A 17,285-nucleotide genomic window follows, 5' to 3' on the forward strand; every position below is an offset into this window, starting at 1 on the left:
CCTTAAGACTTTCTGGTGTCGCCATTTTAATCATGAAGATTTTCTGGTTCCTTACCTGCTCCATCTGGGGCACTATGGCTGGAATCTTGCAACCGTAGACTGTTGCCTATATTAGGCCAAGATCGGCGCAAAAGGAACACGAGAAGGTCAGCTGCATCGGGACAAACCGCGCGCTCAGCCTATTCCGAATGACTCAGAAGGTATCTGCTGGATGCCATTCTCTCACTCATCTGTGTTCCTATCAATTAAGCACAATCCAAAAACACAGCAAAACAACCTAACACCTCAATCTCCAAGAATATCCACGTTCATGTCGCTAGCGTCTAGATCTCTTCAGCTATACACCCGAAGCCTCCGCAAGAATGTACCACTCTTAACCCGGCGCGGGGCGCAATTCACGCTTCCGAATCTCGCTCGTCAGCCTTTCTCGACTCGAACTACTCTTCTAAATAAACAACATGCATCATCCTCTCAAGCGCAGTCTAAGATTGCAGCGCAGAGAGAACCTGTCGAAAGCGCTCCGGAATTACCCGCCCTGAATCTGGACTCGCTAGGCCTGGGTAGGAATATGAAGATACTCGTCATTGTTCTGTTGAGCATTTTCGGAACCATGGAGACATACTTCTATTGTCGGGCGATATGGCGATGGTGGAAAGGAAGCGGTGACGAGGAGACGGTTCATGACGCAAAGTGACTGCTCTTTCGGACCTGGATATCTGTACAACGTAGGTGTATGGCGTTTAGCTAGGCCTTCCTGTCAGTTCAATTAATCTCCGCTTTGCAATTATTGCTGCGTTCAACTTTTAAAGATCTTGACAGGCAGGGGAGAGGACGGGATTTCGGTCTTCCATTGATATCTACACCTAAATGTTTATCGCGGTTCTCGAGATTGGGATGGCATGTCGAATGCACCTGGACTATCCGTTTGTTCCGACGGAGTGTCAACTACATAGACATAGCTAATGTCTATGTTGAGGAGAGGGAACTGCCCTCGTCGACACTTGCGTCCAGATACCACTATCGCATTGCCGAGACATTCTAAGCGATATCATGCTGATGAATATTTGAGAGCTCGAAATATGGAAGACTTGTGGGGACGCCGGCCGTGTAGTGCATAGGTCTTAGCAAGTCTTCAGGCGTTATTGCAGTATTCGGAGAAATTCTGCGGGCACTCAAACAACAATTCAAGGCTTGTTGACGTAGTATGCCCTAGATTATTGTGTTTATTCCACCAATGGCAGTACTAGCGCATTCCAATGGCTACGATAGATCGTCTTCCCCTCACAAGGTCCCTCATGCTGGATCTCGTTTATAAAGGCTGTTTAAAGGCAAGTAAGAGGTTTTGACAGATCATTTCCTCCCCGACTTTTATTTCAATTCTATGTTTCAGCTTGTCCTCGAGCATTCTCGCAACATGAAAACAAAACGTGCCACCTTAACCGCTCTCTACCTTCTCTCTGGAACATCCCATGCATCCTGGTCCCCACCACCCGACTATGCACTCTACACCTCAGATAATGGACACTTCTTCCAGCTCTCCAATGGTTCGCCATTCTTCTGGCAAGCCGACACAGCATGGACTCTCATGGCGCGACTCAACTACACCGAAACCGAAACATACCTGGCAGACCGTGCCTCGAAAGGTTTCAATGTCGTAGAAGCAATCGGACCCTCATTTTCCGGTCTAGATGGTGCAAACAGACAGGGCGATCTAGCATTCATCAACATGGACGTTCACCAGCCCAACGAGGCATACTGGAATCACGTGGACTCTGTGGTCGAATTGGCATGGAAGAGGCACGGGATCCGGATAGCCCTATTTCCCGCGTGGGGAAACTACGTGCACAACAGCGAGAACATCGCAGGGCCTTTGAACACAAGCAATGCGGGCATTCTGGGCGAGTTTATAGGGAAAAGATACCCATATCTCCCTAAGATTCTGTTCGGGGATATCAATCCGACATGGCAGAACAAAACGCAGGTTAAGGAAGAATACGCAGCCGGTGGCGTTCCATCAAAGTATGAGACCGTCGACTGGCTACCTGTATACAATGCCCTAGCAGAAGGGATCATTCGAGGCGAAAGGGCTGCTGTACGGAATAGCACCGCCAGTGCGAAATATACGCCCTTGATTAGCCTCCATAACCAGAACCAATGGTTCGACGGTGCGCCTTTAGCGTTGGCAAGCTCGGAAGCCGGGCATCGTGACTGGTTGACCTTCGATATCGCGCAGTCCGGCCATAGTGACTATCCTCCCAACCCACCGATCCATTGGTGGAATTGCAGACGCGGCTACGAGACCGTCGAATTAATGTATGCTGTTGGGGAGAGATGGCCTGGTAAGAAGCGGCCTGCGCTAGACAATGAACCACATTACGAGGGACGTTATAACAATGCGCGTGGCTGGTTGCCGTCCTGGAATGCAAGTGATGTGCGAGTGGGTACATGGCAGACTGTACGTTCTACTCCGCTGCACTAACACACGATTCGGTTAGAGTGTTCATATCATAGCAGGTCTTTTCCGGCGCTGCAGGGGCTGTGTACGGGGCAGACATGGTCTGGCAGATGTACAATCCGGCATTTTACGAGTCCAATGGTGGTGGACCTGCGTTGCCCTGGTATGAAGCCATCAAGCTCCCGGGCTCAAAACAGATTCAATTCGTAAAGAAGGCCATTCTGGATCGTGGAAACAGCAGCTTTCTTGATAGGGTTCCAGCTTCTGAAATCATTGTCGGCAACGCAGGTACGTCAAAATTCCCTCTCAAACGACAGGCAAAGTTGCAGGTTGGCTTATTCGAAATCCAAGGTGTGAATGACAAGAAAATCAAAGCTCTTCGGGACTCAAAAGGGTCCTGGATCATGGTCTACACTCCAACGGGGAAACAATTCTCTATTGATACTAAGGACATCGAGGGCTGCGACGTGAAGGCGAGATGGTATGATCCACTATCTGGCGACTATACTTCGATAAAATATGCGCAGTGCGAGAGCAACTCAACAATCAAGGAGTTTGCGCCACCGAAGACGGACGATCATGACGACTGGACACTTGTCTTAGAAAAGGACGACTGAACTGTTGACATATGGATACACCTTCTGACAATGAACTTGTCGCTGGGGATTTTGACTTTGAATATTTTGTTTTATTTCGATATTTTCCCATTTCTCGATGCCAAAATCAGGTAACATATGGCTGTGAAAGTTCGATTCTCTAAGATAGACTATTGCCGAGTCTGATATCGGTGAAGGAACATTGGGATTTGAGGAGCAACGAGAGTGTGAGGGCATTAATTTTCGGCCTCCTTGTCAACTTCGGCTAGAGGAAAACTATGCCAGTGATTTTCCCAATCGGACATGTCTTGAACTCCTGGCCAGAGCCGGCTCAGAACTTCCTCAACGTTGCTCCTTGAAGGATTATTATGACTTCGCATTTTCTTTTTGCTTCCAGGGTCCAGGTTCGTTGCGATCAGGTCGTTTTGCTGATCATGACGAGGATTTCGCTCGATTTTCCACCGTCCGCTGACCTTTATCACCAATTGGGTAATACAATTGTCATTGAATTCATCGTGCCGCCCTATAATTCTGCCACCCGTCATGTTGAGACTCAGTCTCCGGATTGATCGACTGATGTTTTGGGGTTTCCCCGCAGATATGGCTCGGAAAATAGAACAAGCCAGGTCCTTGTCAAGAGCACAATTCATGAACGTATCTCGGAGGTAGCCGTTTTTGATGTACTCGGCTTTTCCATACTTCCATAAGGTGCAGTTTTGCTCATGAAACTCATCATATGAGTCGCCTTCCGAATGCTCAGGATGAGTCTCATTGCGAGTGTGTCGATCGGGCGTATAGAGATCTAGTTCAATTTCGACTAGCCGCGGGATAGACCCCAGTGCACTGTAGAGGGCAAGTTCATTCGCATCCCCAAATGATCGCTCCAGGGATAATTTCAGATATTCGAGACGAAGGCAGTATTTGGCCAAGCATTTCAGGTCGTGCTCCTTCAGAGGATATTTGGTTATTGTAAGCCTTCGGATTCTGCTACCGTGATGTTGCGCAACGCGTTCAACATCCATTCCGCGCGGCATGTGTGACAGAGATAAGGACAACAATGGTGGCACACGGCACAGGAAATGCACCATATCTTCTTGGTAGGCGTCATTGTCAAATTCCGAAAGGTCGTCAGCGTAATCCAGACTAAGATCTAGAAACAAGCTCTGAAGGGAAGGGAAGTTGCAGTTTGATCCTAGATATTCCAACGCTTCTGTAACAATACTCCCTATTATGCCTAGTACCTTGAGTTGAGAGAAATCGGCGTGTTTTGTCCAGCGCTCTAGAATATCTCTAGTTATTTTCGCGTAACGACGATGAAGGCGAAGAGAATGCAGAGAAGTTAGGATATTCTCGTGAGCAGCCACAATCTTAGGCCCTTTCTGTGAATATCCTGCCCTCCGTGCGCCACCGCGGACGGGAAGTATATCAACTTGGACTCTCTTCAAAGCTGGCGCCGTTACGACGGCGTGGCACATCAAAAAGTCGCCCGGGTGGCTAAGTACTATTTGATTGTCCTGCCCTGGCTCTATGAAGCCTTGACACCACGAATTGATACTGCGAACACATGGCGACGTGAGTAACTTGGTCTCGTAGGCGCCCAATTCATCAGAAGCACTGCGCATGTTGAAACTATACAAGTGTAGTTTGCATCCGGGACGGTGATGATGCAGCGCTTCAAGTAAGCACGGTGGGAACTGCGAAAAGTACTGGTATATCAGATGTCTCAACCCAGGAAGCGTTTTTATAAATTCTGCCAGGGGCTTCCAGACATGGTCGTCAGTGTGACAGTCCTCAAATTGGGAACCACTGGCAAAAGAATATCCGCAGGCAGTTGGCTCATCGCAGGGTTCACCATCCGCTGATGCGATTGCTATACGATCATCGTGGGAAATTTTTGATTGTCTCCAATGGTAAGGGCCAAGATCACCCCGGGTCGATGAACCACGTGGGTGGTATTCATGGTGTATCATATCTCCGCCAAGGATGAGATTCTGAACATGTTCCGTACCATTATAGCGCTGGAGAAGCTTGGAGAATTCTTGCACTGCGGTGGATATACGATCTTGTTTCAGGCTATAGTAATCCCTGAAATCTTTCACTGAGAATCTGATTGTGCGAAACAGAAAAGGCTTCACGGCGTCAAAAAGCTGCTTGCTGGCGCAGCCCAGGGCAGTGAGGCTGGCTGGGCTGGTTGCATCCAAATATTCCAAGATGAACTGGCGAATTTCATAGGGAAGGGCTTCGATTTGAGAGGACATGATTGTATTGAGGCGAAATCGAGTACATGGGAGAGGTTCAAAGAAGCCATTAAGAAAAACTCTGAGACAGTGGGATAGCTACACATCGGTCAAATGCGCTAGTGATCGCTTTTAGGCTTCATGCAATTTTCCTCAAGGCTCCGATAAAACAAAACATTCAAGAACTTTTCGGCAACTCTTCGCTACCATACTTCCATCATCTTTCATTGGCTAGGGACAGCTTAGCTCACCCTTTTTGGGCTTAATGGGTCACGTGATGCTACCAAAATAGATCAATTACCCATACCTTGAAATGCAAAAACAAGGAATTTCATACATCAAAACCGATCCTAGAGTGAGACAAGGCTGGCATCGGAACCAAAGACACTAACAAAAGGTGATCAGACCTATGGCCCTAGTGGTCACTAGGGTCAGTTTCCGAGTTTTTCGTCTCCTACCTTGCTTTTCTTTTTGCTTCGTGTCGTAGCGTGAGCAAGGGTTCCTGCAGATACACTTCATGTGATTGGGTATTACTATTTCATTCAGCAATATTTCAAAAAATCAGCAAAATGTGTAGCTCAATTGAGCGGCGCCTTGGCGAAGCATCATCAAACTATCTCCTAGGTGAGGAGCGTCGAAGGAAGTTCGTAGTGTGGGTTTTAGTAAAATCTAGTACTGGAAGCCACGGTGGAGTCGCAACATTTAAACAAAAGAATGTGTGTATAAAGCGCCTTTCAAAAGCACAGCGACCAATCCAATCCAAAATCAGGAAGCATTTCATTTCGACAGAAAACATCATCCTCAATCATTCGATCCTTAATTCTGTTCCCTAGACGTTGAGACAGGAACAGCAGCGTTTTCAGGAAGATATTGCCTAGCACATGCTGCTAGACCATGCATCTGACTCTTGCTGAGATTTTTCAACAAGTTATCGGGGTTGACAGATACGTCGGCGTCAATATTGAGTGCTTTCAGTAGGTCAGTGACAAGATTGACCACGGGGATGTTGTCGGTGTTGATCTCGCTGCGTTGCTGGGTTGGGCTGTGAGGCACGGCGAAGACTGTGGTAGCCAGCAGGAGGGTAGAGAGGATATATGAACGCATGGTGAAGTCGAAGCTGTTCATATTAGTATCAACGATTGTTTGAATAATTTGCGCACACATACCTGCCAGTGAGATGATGTGTGAGGGAACGAGTAGGTTGTATCGAACGAGGTCAAATTAACGATCAAGCGTAGTGAAAGATAAGTTTGTAAAATTGAGTGAGATAAAGGGGCTTTATATTTAACACTTCCAAGTACTGCCAGGAGTAAGGAGGGACAGTGAATCCTTCCAACTACGCACTGGTTGTGATGTTTACTTTAACTCCATTATCTGTTTAATGCGAAGCGAGATATTGCGAAATATTACCTCCGAATAGATACGATCAACACTTTCTACTAAGATGTCTTTACTAGTGTGGCCCCTTGAAACAGTAGGCGACAAGACCCAATTATGGGGAAATGAATTAAACTACAGTTTCCAACGGCATTTACTACCCAAAATTCGGAACTCGCGTTTCAGAACCACGTAGGGGTGAGAGAAATACCACCGATCATATTGACGGCTGTACTCCTGAAATTTTCTCAATTACTCTTTGAACTTCTGATGATCCTCTAACTTTTCATCTCCGGCTTCTAGACAGTTGGGCATCAAGCTGGCCGTGCTACAAGCCATTATGGGGCATCTCAGGGCTCCCCGATTTCAATTATTGATTTTTGTGGTGTGATTCAAGGTCTATAATTCTTTTAAGTATTTATGCACAAAAGTAAAGGCTCATAGGACACAGGTGTAGCAATCTTTTATAAGCCGAGTGACGTTTCGGCGCTCAATAATCGGTCATTGATCTGCATACTAGACTTAAACGGGTGGTTGGAGAAAGCTGGAGATCTCAATTATGTTGATCATAAGCAAAGTTCATTCTTGAAAACTTTCAGTGTTGTTATTCTGGCTTCTAGCTATACATTTTAACCTAGAGATTGGCAGGTACATAATCACGATCTATAGTGCGAAAACAAAGTCCGATTTGGCAAAAAGACCTAGGCTAGAAGCCCAGATTTGATTCGACTCATCTTCGGTCTGTTATTGAGGAAGATTATGAATCAGTCGCTCCTAGATTTTGAAATCTAAGAATTGGTTGGTCGTTCGTTCAAGGTGCGCAGGCTATGGTCATGTCTAGCATAGTACTATGTATGGTATGCTAGCTTTTGAGATTCATTGAATATCTCTTTCGTATAAGCCAGCAATATTCCGCTTGCTATAAATAGAAGCTACATTTTCTTGAATAAGAATGTCTTTTACAGATCCAGACTGCTAGGTTTCAGTTCCATAGCCCGGCGATCGGATGGCCCGTTTCGGTTTGGCTCAATTGGTATATATTCTCCTTATCACGCCTATTCTCTAGCATTGCCATCAAAGAAAGGCAAAGTTATGTATCAGAATAAGGGGAAGCACGCGCAGCAACGCTTTTGTCCCCGTGGCATAGGCAACACAAAGCGCTCCAAGCAAGAAACGGGACAGAGAGCCGGCTTTTTCTTATCGGGTCTGAGTCTGATGATTACCCCATCTTCTTCATCTAGATGGGCTGGAAAGGTGATCTATTCATTTGGAATCTCCAGGCAATCTTTCGCCGGTATACTCACTTCAGATCTAAATTGACGTGTTTCCTGAAGTGTTTCACGATCATCTAAGCTGCACTACATAGTACTTATCTGCCTACAGACTAGCCAGAAATATTAACATTGGAAAAGGTTTACCCCTGCTTCTCAGAATTTCGTTTGGATCAATGCTATGATACTGTAAAAGCATATAAAAATATTATTCCATTTATTTCGGCTACGAACTAAATCAGTAGCATTGCCACTCTTACATGCGCATCATCAAAACACTACAGCAGATATTCTCATGCTCAATCCAAGTAAAAGGAAGCATAACTGACGGAATGGAAGTCATAAAAGCCAAAACGTCATACCGATCCGAGAACCCCTCGAAATTCAAAGTTTTAGCTACCGCCAACAACAAAGTTGAAACAAAGAAAGTTCAGGGTCCGACTCGGTGGCGGTATTTCTCTGGCTTTCTAATTTCCACACTGTTCGCAAAAGTTGTCAATTCCACAGCAACACCATCCTCAGCATTGTCTTTCACCGCGACTCGACATGAATGTGGACCCCTCCATGGGTCTGTTTTCGGGGGGTGATGTCCACCCAAAGGCTTCTCGTAATACTTTGTGGACCACTAAGACTCCTACCCTCTTAGGTATGTTTGTTCCTGGGGCTCAGCTTATGTTAGCTTCTCCCTTAGGCTCCAAAAATATGTCGTCGGTACGATAGTCAAGTATTAGGAAACACTAAAATTAAGCTTAGCTGCGAAGTGTAGGTTCTGTGACTAGCAGGCTCTCGGGCTTGGCTACCTATTCCTGTGAATGCACCTTCCTATATCATCTACGTGAATCCTTGCTAAAGTCTTAATATCGCCCTAAGGAACAGTTTTCTTTGTGGCACTTCTAATAGGCTGGAAATTCTCGCTCTGGGGAACTTGCGGTTCAAAATTGAATGCAGTAGCGTGGTACATTGTTCAATACAAGCTTCGATGCAGCTTTCTACGGGTAGGCAATCATTAATCCTGTCTTCCATGGCATGCAACTCGACTATGTTCAACTGGGTTCGTTGGAATCGTAGGACCCATAATATTACATTGAGAATATTTCATCCCGATAAAATATTGCATTGGATTATTCTTATAGTAACAGTTGCCGATCCCTTTCTATTCTCGGTGCTGTGTTCACCAGCATGGTCTCAGCTTCTTTTGAGACAACCAGACGGCAGCACTTAAACTCAAACCCTAGCCCCCTCCATTTCCTAGGCGATATCAATTCTCCAGATTTGGGTCTTCGTTCTGGGAATGAGTAGATCTCGTAGCAGTATCTCTAGTCCCAATAAAGCCAGATTCAATGAGATCATAGTCACTGCTAACCCTAGTAAGTTCACTCCATCGGGCGTTCCTAATCTGCCCTATCTTCGCCTTCGCGAACTGCGATCGCCAGAGGGCACATCAAAGGAATATTCATACATAGTACAAGGTAGGTTCAAGTATGAGCTGCGCTCTTTTTGGCCATCTTGAGATTCCTAGGGTAAGGAGGTTCTAGCTCGATTGAGCCCGGAAACACTCTTGGCTCACAGGTTTTGTCAGTATTCCTGTAGTGCTTCTGGGTCTTTCCTTTCGGCTCTTCGGAAAGAGATACCAACTTTGGTCCGTTCATGGATGTCGCTGCTGGCATTTTTACTCTCAAGGCCCCAGGATATAGTCATCTCGAGAATGATATCATTAAAATGCTGCTCATCGATCCTAGCTCCGACTCCGTGTCCTTCGATAGAAACGGCCTGACAGGTGTCAACTACCAGTGCGAGTTTTATGGGACAGAACTTCATCTGCAAGAACCAACCCATTTTCGATACGCCGTTCTCCAGTGTTCGACAAGGTAACAATGACCGCGACTAGCTTCCCGACTTTCTCAATTCGTCTATATTAGACGAACTCGGGTTTTTGTACGGTGCCCCACGTACCCTTTCCCCGTCGACAAAGCTATCCTCTCTGGTTGCGTCGCGCGAACAGAAAGCGAGAAGGCAAGTGAACGTGTGCTGTTGCCCAAAAGGTTACCAGTTGGACATGTGACTCGCCGTCATCGGGCCCGGTGAGGATTCGTAGCTTTGGCTTCATGTGGGTTCACTCCGTCAAACATTCGGTCATGCCTGTCACTTTCCTGGTACCCCATCAGGCGGGTCCCCGATCCCCGAAAGCTGTCATGATTGTCGGTATCCTCTTCTCCGTCTTCATTTCCCGCAATCTTGCCTATGCGGATACTGGTGGAACTACCTTTAGGAGATCTCCGCGAGTGGGCTTATTGGGAGATCGGACCCACGCACGATGCAATGATGTCGCGGATTAACTTTGCGACACCGGGATGGCGGACCAAACCTGCCCTGCACGTGTAATCCCGGTTCGGTGCCCTACTAAGCCAGGTTGAACATGCCTTTGCAGGCCCAAACATATGTCGTTCCGTGGGTCGAGAGCTGGTATGTCTCCCTTGTCTATAGATGTCTCTTTACTATATATACACGGTCTGGGAAGGCATTGAGCACCCTTCAGCTCGAATCGACATCGACTACCTATATTTCCTCCTGAGCCAACATGAAGCTCTCTCCCTGGCTGCGTACCACAGTCGTGGGGCAGGTAGTGCAGTATTGCATGTCCCGTCCCGATGCGCCACTGGTCAAAGACGATATTAGCATCGAGTACGCTAAAGAAGAATTAAGGTGTGTTGACGCTGTTTACATTGGGTCCGTGTTATCTTTCATTCGCTCACCTCCTTTTTAGCTCCGAAGACATTATCGTGGTAGACTGGGATGGTCCTGATGACCCTGAAAGTCCCCAAAACTGGCCGACTCTCTATAAGGCATGGGTGACAGCGTTAATCTCGTTAGTATCCCCTTTAAATAACATTCAAGCGAGTAAAATCTGACCATGTGTCTTCCAGAATCTATTCCTTTGTGGTTTACTGCGGCTCCTCCATCGTCGTGCCCAGCTATCAGGGCGTTGTGATGCAGTTTGGGACATCGCATCACGTTGTCTCCCTGATACTCGCTCTCTACGTCATCGGGTGTAAGTTCAATCACGCTCATCTATTGTCAGTCATTTCTATCTAACATAGCCCAAACAACCACAGACGGCGCAGGTCCATTGCTCTTCTCGCCAATAAGCGAAGTTGCCTCTGTTGGCCGCAATCCACCATATATCATCTCCTTTGCCATCTTCCTCGTCATCTCCATTGTTCTGGCAACAGTCAATAACTTCCCTGCCATTGTCGTGCTCCGCTTCTTCCAAGGCTTTTTCGGCAGCCCATGCCTAGCCACCGGTGGCGCATCCCTTCAAGACATCTACTCGTGGAATGCAGTCCCCTACGCCTTCATCGCCTGGGTCAGCTGCATCTACTGCGGCCCAGCACTGGGTCCTCTTTTCGCCAGCAAGATTGTCGAAACACGATCCTGGCACTGGCCGTTCTGGGAGATTGCCATGATGGCCGGCCCCATCTGCATCTTCATGGCGTGCCTCCTGCCCGAAACCTACGGCGAGACCATCCTCCTCCATCGAGCACGTCGTCTCCGACGCCAAACCCTCAACTCCTCCCACCAGCCCACCATCCTCGCGCCCAGCGAACTCAAACCCATCCCCTTCAGCACACACCTTCGCGAGACCCTCTCCCGGCCCATCGAGATTTGCATCAAAGACCCCGCCATCGGCTTCACCTGCCTCTACACCTCCTTCATCTACGCCATCTACTACTCCTTCTTCGAGGCCTTCGACCTCGTCTACATGAACACCTACCATATGGACCTCTTCTCCTTCAGCCTGATCTTCGTCTCCATCGTCATCGGCTGCGTCGTCGCCGCCGCCCTCTACGCCCTATACCTCCTCCGCCGACCCACCTCGCAACAAACCCTCGTCGACACCAACAACCTCGAAGCATGTCTCTTCCCCGCCCTCCCCGCCGTCTGCTTCACGCCTATCGGCCTGTTCGTGTTCGCCTGGACCGCCCGGGCATCCGTCCACTGGGTAGTCCCCACCCTCGGCATCGCCCTGTACGCCGGCGGCACGTTCGTCACGTTCCAGGGCATCCTGGTCTACCTGCCGCCGTCGTATCCGCAGTACGTGGCTTCGCTAATGGCGGGGAACGACTTTGCCCGGTCAGCGACGGCTGCAGTCTTCATTATGGTGACCCCGTACATGTATGAGAATCTGGGCATTAGCAAAGGTGTGACCATTCTGGCGGCTATTTCGTGTCTTGGGGTGGTGGGGATGTTTGTGATTTGGAAGTATGGGGCGCGCATGAGGGCGAGGAGTCGGTTTGCAGGGTGAGATTGACTTTTGTTTGTCGTTGTTGTGTTTTTGGGTTTGTGGTCTGTTCTGCGAGTTGGCTTTTGTTAGATGGATAGACCGGAGACGCAAAAGTAGAAAGAAAGAAGGAAACTAAGAGAGATTAGAAACCGCGCGAGTTACTTGTTATATTTCTTCCCGGGCGTTAGCGGTTTAAACATTGCAGTGCTCAGGTTCATCTTGCACATGTTTCGAATTGAATTGATCTCAATAGGATATTTAACTACTGTTACTTCTCAAATAACCAGATACTTAGCAGTAACCTCCTGCGCAGATATCAAATCTCCACTGAGCGCATAAATATTCTGCAAGGCTACAGCCGCTTCTGGCGCGAAATCCTCCTCGAATGGAGTTTTCTCCTGCTCTTGTGCCTGATCCCGCTCCTGCGAAAGCCCCGCGTCTGTCATGATGACATCGCTGCCATTCTGCATTGTCTGCGTCTGCATCTTACGCTCTTCTGACAGAGCCAGGACCTTCTCATACCCTTCTATAGCTAAATGAGCGAGACCGAGCATATGCCACACACGAGCGAAATTGAACTCCATTTCCTGGCGCTCCACGTGCAGAGTCCCCTTTTGCTCGCGGAGGCGGCGGTATTCGTGCATGAATGACAGGCCCTGCATGATGAGGTAGTGTCTGTTTTCGGATTGGCGCTTCAGCGAGTGATGGATGTAGCAGAGTCCGATAGAGAGGATCACGGCTGGATTTTGGTCGTCGAGATCGTAGGCACGGAAAAGGTAGTTCAGGGCGGGAACGAAGCTGTTGCCCGAGTAGAGAATGTGACCGTATAACACCAGCAGGGCGACGTCCATTTCCTCGGCTGGGATGGCCTCGCCGGCGTCGTCACGTGTCGAAAGCGCGGCGCGTTCCCGGTATATGGATTCTCGGACGGGCCTCATGGAACGGACGTTTTTGCCTCCCTTCTTGGGTAGGGTAAAGTCCATGGCCTTGATCTGACGCAGCATGAATTTCATGTTGGGGGAAGAGTGGAATAAAGATCGATGAGGGTCTCCGCTGAGGCGACTGAGCATGCCGAAGAGGCGATATGTGTCGGTGACAAATTGATATTCTTTGATAAACCAGCGTGCCTCGTTTGCTAGGGCTTCTTCGTCCTGCGCTCGTAAGGCACAGGTAAACCAGCAAATGTGGATCTGACGGGTGCTTTCTCTCGAGTGGTACCAAATGCTGGCCTCCGCGGCCGCAGCAAGGGTATCATATGCTTCGTCGGCCTCATTCTGATCGACTACAACGAGAGCATACTGAAGGAAAAGATCAAACCAATCGTCGAACGATATCCCATGATAATCTGTTGGGATTGAGCCCAGCGTATCCTCCTCAGGATCATTTCCTAAATTTGAGGGTCAGCATTCTTTGTGAATGAGTGCATTGTGAATCAATGCAATTTACCTAGAGTTTCCTGAAGACGGCCTGCCATTTCCTGCATCTCATCAATGAACGATCGACTCTTCGATCTGTTGGCCTTTCTTCGTGCTTCTTTGGAATAACCTAAGAAGGCGGTACCTCGAATCATTGGGTAGAAGATACGATTAGACCGGAACTCGCGCAACAGGGCGTCTGCAATATCCAACCAGTCCTCCGTCGCTTCGACGTGCCCATCTTTAACATGGGGTTGTAGCTGCAGTAATTTCGAGTAAAGGTACTGGACATTCTCTGTCCTGTTGCTCTCAACTTCTGGGCGATCTTTGGTCGTCGGAGCCGTTGTCAGGGCTGGGGCTGCTGACTCTTCCTCCTCCTCGGAAGGTCGAGGCGCAATTGTCCTGAAAGCCATCGCTTCGGGCCCCAGTTCCGCCGTTTTGAATTCCATCGCCAAATTCTCAAGCCTCGTATCTTTTCTTCGTCGATTGCTTCTGCTCTCCTGTCTGCCAAGCAGTACCGCCTCGTTGGCGTATTTGAGAGCCCGATCGGTCATATCGATGTTCTCATACAGCCTTGCTAGTTGAACACGCGACTCGATATTTGTCAGGTCATAATCCGCGACGGTGAGAAAGCAATTTTCCGCTTCTTCAAACCGCTCTAGCTGCGCATAACAATCTCCCATGGCAAGGAAGTAGCTGATATCTGCGTATTCATTGGTTTGCTGGAGAGGCATATAAAATCGGAGCGCATCCTCAAGCAATCCCACCTCCTTCAAAGCGTCGGCGACCTCTCTAAACAGGTCTCCGTAGTCAAAGAGTCGAGCCCCTTCGGAATTGTCCTCTGGGTTCAACCATTCAAAATGATGCTGTCCGAATGTGTTAGCAAAGAAGCAACCCCTCGACTATCCCCTGCTTCTAGTGGACTTACCAAGGCTTCCTCTCTGTGCTCGTATCCCATCTTCACCCGGAAGAGCCCGAGCTTGATGCGCAGTTCGAGGGGAAGACCTAGACCGTACGAGTCACGCGACCATTGTCCTGGCATATACCCATTGGTTTTGATCCGTCGAGGAGAATCATCGGCATCCCATTCACGGTCATCCTCGTCAAATCCTTCCCACATCGTATCCTCCCCACGGCCCAGAAGCCATCTACAGAGAGCCTTCAAGGACCTTAGTCCTGTAGCATGCTCGCCTTGATAGCCATAAAGCTCGGCAAAGATGTTTGCATCTGACCAAGAAAAGTCTGGGGCCGCTGAGGGATCTAGAGATGTGAAGTACTTGACGCTTTTGGACCAATGATTCACTGCTTTCTGGACTTCTTTACTATCGATATAGGTTTCGGCGATATGTCGAAGAGCCCTCATACTATGAGGGAGCTCTTTGAGGATCCTTTCGTATTCCGTAGCGGCACGTCCATTATGACCTAACTCACGATAGATCGCAGCTCGTTGGAACCGCGCATTGTGGTTCCTAGGATTGATTTCCAGAACACGGCTATAACAGTAGATGACGTCGTTTAGTGCTGTGAATCGATCGTCTCCGGCCCGATCCATGATCATTTTCGCAACTTTCGCCCAGACTGTCGGATCCCTAGGACGCGTATGAGCTCCGCTGAACAGTGCCGTCAAAGCTTTGTCTCTTTGGCCCTGCGCGAGAAAGATCTCCGATAGCAAAGAATGGGCAGCAAACATCTCCGGGTTGGTCTGAATCGCTTGTTTGGTTAATATAACAGCCCGGTCATAGTCACCGTCAATGAACGCAGAAGTGGCCTCGGAATGAAGTATCTTAAATTCGGGGCTGGGTTCCAACGGTTTACGAGGTCCTCTCTTGATGCCTTTACCACCTCTGGCGCCATATCGACCAGAAAAGGGCCCAGTGCCTCGGCGACGACGGCGTCGTCTTCGAGAATCCGACTCATCGCCGTCTCCCTCATCCGTTAGCATATCATCAAACCCATCTTCCCTGCGTTGACGGTCAGCCAAACATGATGCAAAACGAAGTCGCATCCGTTGAACACATACTCTGAGCTTTCTTCTCCAGGATATTCATAATTCTCGTCTTCGGCTGAGTCATCAGTCCTGGGATACAATTCTTCAGCAAATCTTTCAGCCTCGTCGTCGTCACCCTCGAGTGATTGATCCGGCAGTTGCGAAGCACTCGCTGAGAACAAATCCTTGTACAGACGTGGATCAATCACCGAATGCAGGGATTCTTCGGTTTGGGCGGGCTGCTCTTCTCCCTGCCATGGATAGTGAATCGACTCATTGATGTCAGGGTAAGCAGGCTCCTGAGAGGAAAGATGAGGATCCACATGGTCAGGGTCAGGGTATTCCATCTTGTCTAGGTGAGATACGACTTATCCGCCGGTATCGATGTTGTTGCGCAATCTCTGCCGTGTCCACCAATGCATGAAAACCGAACGGGGATCTTCGGGGGCCCAGAACAACCACGGGCCAGACAAGCTGCCTATAGGTGAAGCGTTGGAGTACTGCCTCTGCAACTATTACGGCGCAAGATGACTGGTGCGACCCTGAGGTTGAAGAACCAAGCTAATCAAGTCGCTTCGACAGTGATTCCTCGAGTCACGCAATGTCTAGGGATTTGAATTAGAGATTGATTCCATTATCTTAGCGAAGCCGCAGCAGCAACAGACTGGCGAACGTGAATTAAAAGCAACAGATAAACATGAAGATATAAAAGAACATAAGAATAACAAAAACGAAAGGCAATAGTGTACATTTAGTTATTCATAGCAACCTCTTAATAAGCGCCCAGCCGACACTAAGCTAAGGCGACCGCTGCAGGGCGAGAAGCTCGACAGGATATGTTCCAGCTGTCAGATTTGCACCGAGTCACAGGACTAGGAGGGATCAAAAAGAGGTAAAATTCCGATTGAACGGTGGAAATCAGCCGAATAGAATCAATTCCCCGATCAAAGGAATTGTCGTCAACCAGACAGACGAAAGACGCAGGACGGAAGAGAAGAGAAAGAGAGAAGTGTTCGAACGACGGCAGAGAAAAAGCGGCAGTCCAGTGACCTGCAGCACCCAAACGGCAAAGCGCCCTTTCGCTTCCCACCTTTCCTTTTCCCTGCCTTTCGCTCTCTCTCTCTCTTCCCTCTCTCTCCTTCTCTCTTCCTTCTTCCTCTTCTTTTTGCCATCCATCCCCCCCCTCCTCTCATCTCTTCCTTCTCCACCCCTTTTTCTTACTTTCCTTTTCTTTCTGTTCTTTGATGCTTCAAGACTTCTGCTTGCTGTGTTTGACACACTATTGCAGTTGACCCTTGACATCCTTTCGTTTAGAGAAAGTTAAAGCGAAGAAAAAAAAAAAAAAAAAAGAGGCCAGAACCCACATTTTCCCTAATATATCCGTTGTCGCTCCGCTCTGTCCACTCGAATCCACTACCTTTTAGACAACGAAAAATCCTTTGATGCTCCTTCGGTTCGAATCTTTTCCAGATTCTCGATCCCGGTAGTGCAGCCACTGGACTGGTCTGTGCCCCAATCGTCAATTGTCTAGAGCCGTTGCGCTGTGGTCTATTCTCCACGCAATCCCCCCGAAAGAAAAAAAAAACCAACTCCACCAAGTGAGGAAATTTCTGTCTCCGTCCTTAGAGAGGCATACTTTTCCATTCCTGGATATCTGCTATCTCG

General features: G+C 48.4%; 7 protein-coding genes across 7 annotated transcripts; 4 read left to right on the forward strand and 3 right to left on the reverse strand.

The window, feature by feature from the left end:
* Positions 1–211: 211 nt before the first annotated feature.
* Positions 212–694, forward strand: LDX57_000293 (uncharacterized protein; the record flags this gene model as incomplete). Its single annotated transcript, XM_046081941.1, has 1 exon — positions 212–694. The coding sequence occupies one exon, from the start codon at positions 212–214 to the stop codon at positions 692–694; it is 483 nt and encodes a 160-aa protein (XP_045937897.1).
* Positions 695–1,414: 720 nt separating this feature from the next.
* Positions 1,415–3,072, forward strand: LDX57_000294 (glycoside hydrolase family 140 protein; the record flags this gene model as incomplete). Its single annotated transcript, XM_046081942.1, has 2 exons — positions 1,415–2,455; positions 2,515–3,072. 2 exons carry the CDS (start codon positions 1,415–1,417, stop codon positions 3,070–3,072), a joined length of 1,599 nt encoding a protein of 532 aa, XP_045937898.1.
* A 215-nt stretch (positions 3,073–3,287) lies between these two features.
* Positions 3,288–6,090, reverse strand: LDX57_000295 (uncharacterized protein; the record flags this gene model as incomplete). The annotated part of the gene is made up of 1 exon (XM_046081943.1): positions 3,288–6,090. Exon 1 carries the CDS (start codon positions 5,307–5,309, stop codon positions 3,288–3,290), a length of 2,022 nt encoding a protein of 673 aa, XP_045937899.1. The 5' UTR covers positions 5,310–6,090.
* Positions 6,091–6,104: 14 nt separating this feature from the next.
* LDX57_000296 (uncharacterized protein) lies at positions 6,105–6,394 on the reverse strand (the record flags this gene model as incomplete). The annotated part of the gene is made up of 1 exon (XM_046081944.1): positions 6,105–6,394. Exon 1 carries the CDS (start codon positions 6,390–6,392, stop codon positions 6,105–6,107), a length of 288 nt encoding a protein of 95 aa, XP_045937900.1. The 5' UTR covers positions 6,393–6,394.
* Positions 6,395–7,955: 1,561 nt separating this feature from the next.
* On the forward strand, positions 7,956–8,643 carry LDX57_013055 (uncharacterized protein). Its single transcript, XM_046094804.1, has one exon. The coding sequence runs from the start codon at positions 8,197–8,199 to the stop codon at positions 8,521–8,523; it is 327 nt and encodes a 108-aa protein (XP_045937901.1). The 5' UTR covers positions 7,956–8,196; the 3' UTR covers positions 8,524–8,643.
* A 1,871-nt stretch (positions 8,644–10,514) lies between these two features.
* On the forward strand, positions 10,515–12,239 carry LDX57_000297 (uncharacterized protein; the record flags this gene model as incomplete). Its single annotated transcript, XM_046081945.1, has 4 exons — positions 10,515–10,639; positions 10,701–10,802; positions 10,861–10,985; positions 11,050–12,239. The coding sequence occupies 4 exons, from the start codon at positions 10,515–10,517 to the stop codon at positions 12,237–12,239; spliced, it is 1,542 nt and encodes a 513-aa protein (XP_045937902.1).
* Positions 12,240–12,493: 254 nt separating this feature from the next.
* Positions 12,494–15,967, reverse strand: TFC4 (tetratricopeptide repeat protein; the record flags this gene model as incomplete). The annotated part of the gene is made up of 4 exons (XM_046081946.1): positions 12,494–13,605; positions 13,665–14,499; positions 14,562–15,594; positions 15,654–15,967. 4 exons carry the CDS (start codon positions 15,965–15,967, stop codon positions 12,494–12,496), a joined length of 3,294 nt encoding a protein of 1,097 aa, XP_045937903.1.
* Positions 15,968–17,285: the final 1,318 nt, after the last annotated feature.

Source organism: Aspergillus melleus, assembly GCF_016097325.1.
Source record: "Aspergillus melleus strain CBS 546.65 chromosome Unknown contig1, whole genome shotgun sequence".
NCBI lineage: Eukaryota > Fungi > Ascomycota > Eurotiomycetes > Eurotiales > Aspergillaceae > Aspergillus > Aspergillus melleus.